General features: G+C 35.0%; 1 protein-coding gene across 2 annotated transcripts in view; it reads right to left on the minus strand.

Annotated features, from left to right (window-relative positions):
- The window catches only part of LOC129253695 (myotubularin-related protein 4-like), a 43,624-nt gene that overhangs the window by 26,684 nt on the left and 3,939 nt on the right, over positions 1-13,001 (minus strand). For both annotated transcript variants that reach the window (XM_064107015.1, XM_064107009.1), the window contains exons 2-3: positions 11,670-12,275; positions 9,312-9,527 (exon numbers count right to left, since the gene is read on the minus strand). In XM_064107015.1, coding sequence (XP_063963085.1) covers positions 9,312-9,527; positions 11,670-11,672 — 219 coding nt within the window. In that variant the 5' untranslated portion in view covers positions 11,673-12,275. The remainder of the gene's footprint in view (positions 1-9,311; positions 9,528-11,669; positions 12,276-13,001) is intronic.

Raw genomic sequence — 13,001 nt, forward strand, 5'->3', positions numbered from 1 at the left:
ACACCTACATGCACCAAAACTGTATGCTTTATACGTCTTTGAGTCTTGCCTTGGGTCAATCTTCTTTTCACGATTAACAATCAAAATAAGGTCAAAATACAATCTACACTGTACAACATGTATGTAGGATATGCATACTAGTACTGCATGTATTTAAAGGACAAGTCTACCCCAATAAAAAGTTGATTCGAATTAAAAGAGAAAAATCCAAAAAGCATAACACTGAAAATTTCATCAAAATTGGATGTAAAATAAGAAAGTTATGACATTTTAAAGTTTCACTTAATTTCACAAAATAGTTATATTCACATCCTTGTTGGTATGCAAAATGAGGAGACTGATGACATCACCAACTCACTATTTCTTTTGTATTTCATTATGTGAAATATGAAATATTCCAATTTTCTCCCTGTTGTCAAGTGAAACAACGATTAATTCCTCCCTGAAAATGTGCAATTAGCATTTTTTAATACTATATGGTTCAATCACGTTGGTCCTTATTGTCAAATATGTAAAAAATGAAATATTGTATAATTAAAACAATAAAAAAACAAAAGAAATAGTAAGGGACATCATCGACTGTCTCATTTGCATGTCACTGAGTTGTGCATATCTCTGTTTTGTGAAAAATAAAAGCGGAACTTTAAAATGTCATAACTCTCTTGTTTTACATCCGATTTTGATGAAATTTTCAGCATAATGCTTGTTTGATTTTTCTCTATTTATTCAAATCAACATTTTTCTGGGGTGGACTTGACCTTTAAGCATAAAATTATTATAGAATGGGTAGGACTACATATACATGGGAAATGTAGACCTACATAGTATACAAATAATGAATGTTTATGAGCGCAATGGACAGAATACTTCATGAGGTGAAAGATGAAATGATCGATCCATTCAACGAGGCGTAGCCGAGTTGAATGGATCATTATTTTATCTTTCACCGAATGAAGTATTCTGTCCTTTGCACGAATGAAAAAACATTCATTATTTGGTTTATATGACACCTAAAAATCATATGGATCATATCATAAGGTCTTTGCTCATGCACCAGAAGTGCGCATGTTGTAATGACGTAACAATCAACAGACCGAACTCGCACTGCATGTGCATGTTTTGCATCGAAATTCATGAATTTCATATGATTTTTAGGTGTCATATAAACCAAATAATGAATGTTTTTTCATTCGTGCAGTGGACAGAATACTTCATTCGGTGAAAGATAAAATAATGAAGTGCGCGAGTGCAATGGACAAAATCGTATGGATCCAAAATTGCACGGTTAATGACGTCACTGCGAAATGGGCTGAATGAACAATATCAAACAACCAATCAAATCACAAGGATCTATCTAGGTGTCATATAATTAATACTATCAGTAGTGTATTTTATTTATATGTACACTTGCTGCACTAAATTACTTCAGAATTCAAGAGGCAAAATTTATTCAAGCTTACCACATTTTAATTTACATTTACAGTAATAACCTGATTCCTTGCTAATCTCTGTCCCATTTTGACTCTTAAGACAAAACATTCAAAACCTGTATTTTGCAACATTGCTTCAAAACACATTTTCACTTTCATTACTGCCTGTCAGGTAAAATTGTGACAATTTGAAAATATAGGTCAGAGTAGCTGAACCTCACACAATGGCCTAAACAAACACAAACCCTATAGTGTGTAATATGAATCAAGGCTATAGTACATTCAATAGCAAACTAAATTTACTCAACTATGCACAGGTCTCCATTGAATGCAAGACAGACCTGGTAATTTATCATGGACCAAAAAGGTCACAAGACAATTCATCAAGCACACTGGTACTAGTAGTGGTAGATGAGGTGTCACACACTCTTTTGCTCATGAGCTATAATAAACTACACAACTCACTTCAATTGCGTTTCTTACAAGGTGATGCTCCAAGAAGATGGAGTAGACTGCCACCATACCCCCAGGCACAGTTCAACAGTGAGAGGATATATAAAACTGACCTAGACCCCTGTTACATCCGAAAGTTTCCTACCCGAGACCCGACCGAGTCCACTTGCAACCTTGACTGGATTATTGGTGGATTAGCTTCGCGAACGGACCGAGTCCGAAATGTGGTCTGTTTACATCACAGCGTTAATTCCCTCCCCTATCGGTAGGGTTTCGAGCGGTATCCGATTGCTGACACCAAAGGGCGCTCTCGATCTAGGCTCTGAATAATTTGCGCATGCTAATTGAAGTTCTTTATATTTCGTTACACTCGTCGGCTGCTACACAGAAATGACAGGGTGGAACATGTGCTGATCATTTCCAGAGAGAGTCGAAACGACTCTTCACCTTTACCCGAGATTCTGGAAGAATGCTGATGATCCCAGCAGTCGTTGAAGATATGATCGACTTGAAAAGGATACGTTTAAAATGCTTCCTTCTTTCCACTCAAATCAAAGACTTTATCAATCACAATTCACACGTCGCATGCCGCAAAACATTTGAAGAACGACGGGGCCGGGGAGGGGATAGCGCCCCGGGGGGGCCACTTACATTGACGAGTGGATACCATGCGCGACCCAAAAAACACGTAAAAAGGATGTCTTTTTCAAGATAGGGCACGTGCGCTATGACGTAATTTGACAGCTGGCGAACGGACCGAGATAGGTTCGAAAGCTTGTGTGCGTTTTCATCTACGAATAATCGGTGGACCGGGGCCGGCCCGATACCTACCCAAGACTACCTCTGGATGTGGTCTCGGGTAGGTTCGCTAATAGGTGGCCCGAGGTAGGTTTGGGATGTTTACATCCGATTTCTTTCCGACCCGAGGTAGGCCCCGGGCCGGCCCGAGGTAGGGAATCTCTCAGATGTAACAGGGGTCCTAGAAACACTAGTGATATGATTATCAAACCATACTGTTCTTTCAAGGGGTATAATCATGGTATAATATATCTCCTTGGTCATATATCACATGAATGTGTTGTTGAAGCTGATTAACTAATCTGCATATAGATGAAAGTGAATTTGGATGTCTCTTGTTTAGAGTTTAAAAAAAAACATTGGTGATATGGTGAAAGACTGAAAGCAAAGGGAAGTTGAGTAATGAACAGATGGAATGTATGGCTTCATAACTAATATAACACTCAAAGCCTACAATGTAGATGTAATGTCAATGTTCTAGTACAATAGGTGGTTTCAGACCGCCTCGAAGTTCGTTAGTTCCAGGTATTCTCTGATCAGGAAATTTACCCCGATCAGAAAATACCAGGTATTTTGGTAATGTGAAAGCAAACTACGCGTAATTTCCCCGAAATAAAATACTCGCTAAATAGTAGGTACTTGGCGAAATTACAAGAACTTTCGCGGGGATTTTTCCAAGGTCGCAGGTATTTTGGCGATGTGAAAGCAAATTACGGGAACTTTTAGCCCAGCGTGTCGTTGGGTGCGGCGCCGTGGGTGGCTGCTGGGCTAGTGGTTTTGAATCTCGCGCCTTGCCTGCTTATTAGACCATACTGCGCATGCTCCTAACTTCAGGAATTTATCCCGAAGTGTATGTTTCGGGGCAGTCTGAATGCAGGAATAATTAATGGGTATTTTTTAGCCTAAAAATGTTCTCGTAATTTAAAGGGAATTCTTGTGATCGAGGCGGTTTGAAACCACCTAATGTGTCTCCCTTTTATACATATGTTCAAAGAGCCCTTTCCCTATCTGCCCCTGTAGTACTTTGGAATTCTCTACCATTGAACTACACCATCCTTCTCTATATTTAAATCTATTCTTAAAACTCACTTATTTTCAAAATAATGTTTATAAACTTCAATACAGTATGTTGTTAAATATTGTAACTTTTTATTAATTATGCAACTTTTATGTATTGGTTTAATTTAAGTTCAAATTTGTATGACATGTTTTAGGTTTAAGGTTTAGGTTTATTGGATAATTTAAATTAGGTTTAATGTATAATTTAGTTTATTAAAGTCAATATACATGTATTTTGTAAAGCACATAGAGAGAGTCTTTTGACTATTATCTGCTATAAAAATTTCAAATATTATTATAAGTTGCAGCAATGAATACCTTGCTCTTGAAGTCAGTTGTCAATTCATTTCTTTTCTTTTTTTTCATTTTTGGTGTACAAAATTTGAATAAATATAATTTCAAATACTAAAATACAAAAGAATAAGTAGGGACTGTATATCTAGAAACTTAAGATTCTTTGTTGACTCCATTCACATAATTTTTGTAGTTGTTTATAGAAATATATCCAAAGGAACTGTTGCTGCATTAGTGCCATGAGCGGATCTGGATGCGCTCAATAAAGACATCAACATTATTATCATTATTATTATTATATGACACCAGCTCATTGCATATTTGTGAAGACATTCACTGTTCTAATGTAGAGCTTCTAAGTTCTAACTTTGCTATTTCTTATACAATTTTGATTGAATTTTCAGTTTTTCTTTGTCTTGTCTGATGTTACTTTTATCATTTTCAGCCGAATTACCCCTTTAATTTGTATAAAAAATACAAAAGGAAAAAAATAAAAACCTACAGTGTATGTGTATAAAATTCTAATTAAGTCTCTTTGGTGATTTCATTTTTATTCAAATACCTGAGCATATTTCTTAAACTAGCATTCTTGTAATAAGAGAATGTAGGCATATAAATGAACGAGGTCCTTACCAACAACAACACAACCACATATTCTGACAACAACCAAACCTTCCAGGCATCATGCACTTTGGAGTTTACATAGTACAGCACAGAAAGTAGAAATATAACCTAGTCAAATATTGACACAGCTCAGAACTCCTCAGACTTCAGAATGGCTTCTTTGACTAGAGTTAAGAGACATGAACAGGTTGTGTTCACACGAGACTCTCAAGCTCTATTATGTCTATCTTATGTTTCATTGGCTGGATGGATGTTTTACACCCACAGATACATTATAAATTTGATTCAGTGAGTCACTGAATGAACTTCAGTTTTATACTTGCAACACTAACATTTGCTGTGACATGAAAACGTCATGATCGCATGTGCAGAGCTCTACAAATCGACTGTAATCAATCTGATCTAGGTGTACTGTAAAGGATCATAGAATCATGTTAACTGTGCATTTGACATTGATAGGATGCATTGTAGCAAACAGTTTTCATCCTAAAATCATGAATTCCAGCAACGTTAAGTTTAAAAGATTTCTACAGATCCCAATCATGATTCTAAATTTCTTACCCATCTTAAAGGGGAAGTTCACCCTTAAGAAAAGTATAATGTGAAAACAGCAGAAAAAGTAATAAAAAATATTGGTGAAGATTTGAGGAAAATCCATTAAAGATTATTAAAGAAAGTTATTGGAATTTCAAGTTTTGGATTTGTGACATCTTAAACCAACAGCTGCCCCATACATGTATATTATGTAATATAAAATGAATAAATTTCAAGTTTTTAATGGTTCGCAATGACTAATTTATGTTTTCTTTTAGGAACGGGTGTGAAATGATTTGTCCATTATTATACTGAGGTACAGTAAAAACCATGTTTTATTTTCAGAGAAAATGACATGTAGGAAAGCTGCTCGCATACAGTGTATGACATCACAAATCAAATAAATAAAATTCTAATAATTTTTTATTCTTTGATGGATTTTTCTCAAACCTTCGGCAATATCTTTTATTGCTATTTTTACAATAAACTTTTTGCCAGGGTAAACTTCCCCTTTATAAAGAACATGAGCTTGAGCTCACACTTCTAGACGATACACAATCTCAAGACAGATACTAAAGTCCAGAGGTCAAAGAGGAGTGTTTATACAATGACAATCACAGACTCCAACTCTGAAAATGGAAGTTTGTTTTTCCCATACACCTGACTCGAACAACTAACATTTCATGGGTAACAGACAGAGAAGAAACATTTCAAAACCTAAGCAATGTCAAACTTCAATTAATAGGCCTAAAAGTTTTCAAGAAAGAGTACATGACTACATGTATACCAGGCTGAACAGTATGTACAGTAATACCGCACTAACAACTTTCAGCACAAAAGACAATGCATAAAGTTGAAGCAAATTATTAGTGTCTGCACAGTGGCGGATCCGGGAGCACATCCAGCCAGTGCCCCCCCCCCCCCTTTTGAAAGGCAAAAAAATATTTTTCAATGGAATATGTCATGCATAGACCATCAGGAACCGCTTTTTTTTTGGCTTGTCAAATTTTTCCCAGAACAAATGACCTCGATTTGGTAGTGAAGACCTTTTTTTTTTTGGGGGGGGGGGTGTCAAAATTTACCCCCCCTTAAAAATCCTGGATCCACCCCGTCTGCACAACTGTAACTTTGCAAAAGTACATTTTTATAATGTACATGTATGTAGTAGACGGTAGACCATACTAAAAGTTCAAAGGAATTCTACAGTATTGGATGATTCATGCTGACCTGAAATTATTGATCTACAATGTACATGTACACTGTTGCTGAATAAATGTTTAACAAGGTTGATAAAAACCTGTAATGTGAGACACGCCCACTTTAGGCCCATTCCCTTGAAATGGAGTGTACTTTTAAGGGATTATATGCTTCAATTAATATGTATTTGCTGAGCAATTTAAAATTCCATAAATGTTCAGCATGTAATTTCACAAAGCAAATAGAATCGAAACTTGGATCTCAAACAAGTAAATTATTGGCTTTAATATCTGGAGCATGAAATTGCCAAGGTATATCATATTTTATCTTTTTTCCCCTTTATACTTATTTGAAATCAACATGTACAACAAGAGAGGGTAGTACATACTTGTACCTGTACAGTAATAGCCCATTACTATATTACAATCTGACAAATTCACAGATTCATCATCTCATTCATGGTCTTTTTACTTAGGTTATTATCCTAACATTATTGAAATTATAAATTTATACATTACCTCCCCAGAGCAAGCTCTTCTCAAGGTGAGTGACACACTTGCTCTGGGCTTAGTTACATGTAGTAGAGTTACATGTAGGATAAGGGTTGCAATAAGGTATTTTGTACATGTGTGTAGGTTTGGGGTAAGATATCATATGCATGTAGTGTCAGTTTTAAATCCAGGGTTGAAGTTAGTCATTCAATTACAGTAGTGAGTGGACTCAGAGCAATTGTCACCAGGCAAATGGCATGGAACCGCTTCATAACACACTACAATGTCCACATATTCATTCAATGTTTATGTATTATGTCTAGTATACAATAGACAGGCAGAGACATCATAAACTACATGTACACAAATAACAAGTTACTTGATATACACTGTACATGTACATGTAGGCCTATACCAACATGTACAATGTAAATGTCAACATTTCAACAGAAATGATGTGGTTGGACGAATTACTGATAATCTTAGTTTCATAATAATTACATATATCCAAAGTGAAACTCACAGGTGGTTTAGATGAGAAACCTTGCGGTGAATTATGATCTGTTTCCAGTAATCCTGACATTACAATTTACCAACAATGATACAGTATGTGCATGACTACATGTACTCCAGTGTACTGTAAACAGGCCTACAATCAACAAACTACATGTACATGTAAATATCGGGCAGGCATACATGTTTCAATAAAATCAAACATCAAAATTGTTATAAAAAATGTGAGAAATACTTTTTTGAACTCAAAACAGGTCCTATACATGTAGGCCTGCCTAACAAAATTTTTACTTTGAAACTTTTTTGGGGGTCGGCTGTCTTCACAAGTATTAAAAAGACTTTTAATTTAATGGAAATTCTGATAACATATTTCTTTCAATTAAATGTGCATTCAATTGAATCATCAGCAATATTAATACAGTGTAGGCTTACCAGGTAAAAGAAAATACTATAATCAAGATAGATCAAAAATATTTCCATTTCAATATCATTGGGTTGGGTTTTTTTTTCTTCGAACACAGTAACCTGTCACTGATAACATTTCCCACATCCCTATTCTATCAAATCAAAGAATACAATGAACTAGTTATTTAGAGAAATACAGCAAATGAATATATAGACTTGAAAAAAATAAATAACAGAAAGGATTAGAATAGATGTACATGTATCATCTAGGCCCCAAAAATAGCAAGAAGCTAGACAGTGTAGGAGATTACATGTTCATGTACACAGGTAGCTTTACTGTTGTTTAGATGAAGAGCTTGTTAGGAGGATTTAATCAATCATGTTGCTGCTCAACTGAGAGAAAATAAACTTGCCTGTCTGTCCAATAGAGAACTGGGAAATGTCAATCAAAGTTCATGCGCTCTGGAAATGTGTTATGATTTCATGATATGAGTAAGAACTATTCTAGACTTCAGCCATTTCAAGAAATGGAACAATTTGGGCTAATGAATGCTACGTATAAAGCAGAGTGCCTTATAATGCTTTTTGCGATACATGTAATGTACATGTACCTTTCCCACAGATGATCTGCTACAACTTCATACTTTCTGCAGACTTTAATTTTTCCCAATTCGAGATCCCGGTTTTTATAAAGTGCAGACCTACATCAAAAAGTACATGTAAAACACAACTGCAGTCCTAATCCTAATCCCAATCTCCTTCTCAAACATATGATGTATCAAAGAAGTTAACCAGATGAATGGGGTAACTTTTCTTTTCCCCCTTTTAAAAACTAAGAGATATTTTTAAGACATCAAGATAAAATACTCTGAAAGATAATCAAGTTGTCTTGCCCAAGCCTAATACTGAAAAGTGCAAATGTTCATTTCAGTATCAGTGTGGAAAATTATATAATAATTTACCTCTATACATTCAAAAACGTAACAACTTTTATAAAATAGAAGTTTTGCAAATAACCGGTAAAATGTAATGATGGTTTCATGTTAGGACTGTTTGGCGGGGCGGGGGGGGGGGGGGGGGGGGGTTAACGTGATCTTGCACCGCAAGTTCATCAATTCTTTTACACGTTTATATTAATTTGTTATATATGTATTTATTAGTAATTTTTTCATATTATAATGTTGATTTAATCAATTTATCTTTAGGGACCCTGGGGAATGACAGGTTGGCTATTAAACGGGTCTATACTTGCGATATATAATTTTGTATTACATGCATTGTTAAGTTTAATTACTGTAATGTTGTATAGGCCTAAACAATTATGTGATCATGTAATGTTTATTTTGTATATATATATGTATCTTTTTTAAATCGTGAATTAAACAAAACAAAACAAAACTCTTTCAGATTGAAACTTTCCCTGTATAAGTCTTTATACCCAGATAGCTCTGTCATTGGTTTGAACATGTACATGTAGCTATCTTATGATTAGAAATGATTAGAAAATACTCACATTGACAAATGATTTAGCATAGCAGATGTGAAGCCTGTAGTTGGAGAGTACAATGACAGCACCATCAGAGGCCTCTCCAATGAACTCTATACTCTCTCCACACAGTTCAGGGAAGGGGCATTCTAAAGCTGGGTTATCCTTATGGAGAGGGCGCTTTGGGAACGCTTCACTAGGGTTGACATGGACCAAGCTGTCCAATTCTTCTAATGGCTCAGCCTTCAACAAAGAAAATAAAAAGCAACAAATAGACAACCTTGTTTTATCACATGGATAATGCCTACAAAATACATGTATTTTATTTATTTATTTATTAAACAATATTTCAATAGGGTGCCCTTTCAGCAAAAGCTGGTATCAAAAGGGGCCCTAAAAGCATAAAAACAAGACATGTATATACAAGTGGTAAAACATACAAGGTAAAACAAGGTAAAAACATTATATAAATCATACATATTAGAACACAGAAAGGCATGCAAAATTGAGTTATTAAAATATTTATGGCACAGGAAACATTGACATTTTAACATTTGTTGGACATTATATATGATTTGAGTTCTTTTTTAAAACTAGAGAGGGTGGATAGGGTTTTTAAATGAAGGGGTAAGGAATTAAACATTGATATTGAGGAAATAATGAATGAGCATTTATAGTATATTTAGAATATTTATAGTATTCAACAGTACAATTCAACATCATCTGCATCATTTGCTGCACAGTTAGTGGTGTATTATCAATGATTACAAACTTAAAAATCTCAGAAGTCTAGAACTATTACACAAAAAGTGTATTTTTTAACAACGTAAAGGTATGCATGCAGGTATTAAATGATTTCTCTCTTACATGAAGTCAAGCTTTTGATTCATCTACAAATTTTGATTTAGGCTACAGTATTAGGGTGTGTTTACTTAATAGTTTAATGTTGATTTTCAAATTTCAAATTTAAATAGCAAGAAGAATTATGATTGAAAACTCAATTCCAAAACACCATACACAAACACGATCAGCGGTGCACCATTCAGTGTCGAAAATTTCAAGCCGTTTTATGTTCATCGTCTTTAAATTTCCCGCTTTCGTTTATAGCGACCCATCACAAGAAAGGTAAGTTCTGGCACCTGTTTGTATAGGCTTCCATTACGAGAGCAAATTTAAAGACGTTGTGTTCAATGTCGCATTCGTGATGCTCAAGGTCGTAAATTTGAGCTGATCGCATTTACAAACGCATCTTTTTCGACGTTTGAATTTTCCTCTGAATCGTGATTTGTAAGACGTTTACTTTACGACCGGGAATATTGGACATTGAACACACCCTTTGTTTCTCATTACCAGGTATATCTGCGTTTTGTAATCACGTTTTCAATCATGATCCATGTTGCCGTTTAAATTTTGAAACCGACATTGAACACACCCTTACTTCAATTCATTCATGTTCCTACAAAGTGAACAGATGTACTGTGCCTAAAATTCAATTCCAAGTCACGTACTATACATTTACTGTGCACAGTGACTTGCAAATTATCCCTTAGAATGAACTCTTTACTGAACAAATGAATTTAAATAACAATTTGCAAATAGTGGAACCCACATCAAAGCATCCGCTGGAAACAGAATCCAAGGGAAACATGTTTGTACTATTATAATGAAAATTATGTCCCTCCATTTGCAAGTTTAGAATGAAATTAGGTCAGAATGGGTCAATAAGTCATTTCTACTGAACAGGATTAATGTAGTTATTTCCTGATCAAACTTCCTTCATACAATGTATCTGATGCTTTTTATATCCCTGAAATCAAAACTTTGCCTCGGACTTTGAAGAGGAAATAAACAAGGCCTTACATCCCTAGATTAGGAAGTATAGGAATTTTCAGGTACAAAAAAGCACACTAAAAATGGACCTAGATTTCACATTTTTAATCCCATTCTTTTCTCTTTTTTTCAATCTAGTTTATTGAATGTCATTCACTTTTTTTTTCATTGATACAATAAAAGATTTTTTATCACAAGAATCAAAAGACGCTTCTTGACTTTTACATGTAGAACATTGACATGTAAATGTACACATGTAGGATTAAACAGTATTTATAAGTACTACTAATACTGTATAAAGGCCGGAGTCTTGTCAGATTTGTTTTGTTTCGAAATTTGCTGGTGATAAAGTTAAGATATAATGAATACCGCAAGTTTCACTCTCAGATAAATTATTAAAAATCATCATGAATTTCATACATGTACATGTATGCTCCTATTACTTTTTTCAACAGAACACTAGAATGGGGATAGATTACCAGAATCTGATCATATCAGACATATTCCGGTATGCCATCCATTCCAACACAAGATATATTAGTATATATTACTTACCATAACACTGTGAGTTATCTCTGCAAAGTATCAAGGCAAAGCGTTCAGAATATCAAGCCTTAAAAAAATAATCCTCCTTTGAAGAAAGTCTTTGACTTGGTTCGAGATACTGAGAGAAGCAATTGTTGAGTTCAATAAAATTCCTTGGAATATGATGGCAGGACCTGTACATATATGAAGTTCAAGTTCACTCAAAGCAATGCATGGCATCCCTGGTGAAAACTGTGTGAATATGACAATTCACTTGTCTCTTATCAAACTTGTAAGGCCTATAAAACAGATTATCAAAGAGGAAGGGTGCAGACAAATTCTGCACCCTTTTTTTTCTCTAGCTATTTCTTTTTGCAAGATTACAGCCAACCTTCTCTATGATAAAGTTTCAAGTGCAAAGTTTATTCCAACAGCCACTGGTTTAGAATTCAGAGAGGTATGAATGTATTCCACAAAGTGTGAACACAACTTGCAGTGAGGCAGGTATCCAGTTCAGGATTGCTGAGTGATCTTTTCCCTCAGGCAGGCTTGTTTACACTGGGTGGTAATCCTGCCTTGGCTGGCGTTAGCCCAGCAAGGAGGTAGACGAAGCTGGTTTTAAGAAAGTCTCAATACCTGAATAGGATGATGATATAAACATGAAATATTCAGTTCCTTTTGATAATTTATACTGAAACTGTCTGACAATTGTATAAACAAAGTATCATCTTGATTTTTTCATAATGTACATGAAATGCATCAAGAAGGGGAAAAAATGGAGATTATAATGATGGAGAAAAAAGTAAATTTCACAAGTACATGTACTGTACATACAAGTTTCTCTCACATTCAGTTTTCCTTTCCTTGGTCAGCAGTTTTATATCAAGCAATGTCTCCTCACTGTAATGTAATGTACATTTAGTCTACATTGCACAGGAATGATCTCTCATGCCAACCTACAGACATGCAATTAGGCTACTCCAATTTTTTTTTTTTTTTTAATTCTGGACTTTGGATACACATCCATCCTCTTTTCTTTTTCCCCCCTTTTTGAATGTAATACATGTACATGTACAAAGTAGGGTGAAAAGTTTTTCGGATCACATTAAGCAAAGAGGAGATGACTTTAATATGCACCTGTATCATATTATTATTAATGCAAACTACAGACCCTGAAATCCCAGTCCATGCTGAAATCAATGACTATCTGACAAAAGAGATTACCTCCTTGATCAGACAAAAGAGCATGCTGGAGACTGGTAATAGTAGACTACATGTACCAGACAAAACTGTATCAATACAAGGCTATGTCATCAATCACAATGCCTAGTGACCATCAGCTGAGGTAGTATATCATCAATC

Source organism: Lytechinus pictus, chromosome 2, assembly GCF_037042905.1.
Source record: "Lytechinus pictus isolate F3 Inbred chromosome 2, Lp3.0, whole genome shotgun sequence".
Taxonomy (NCBI): Eukaryota; Metazoa; Echinodermata; class Echinoidea; order Temnopleuroida; family Toxopneustidae; genus Lytechinus; species Lytechinus pictus.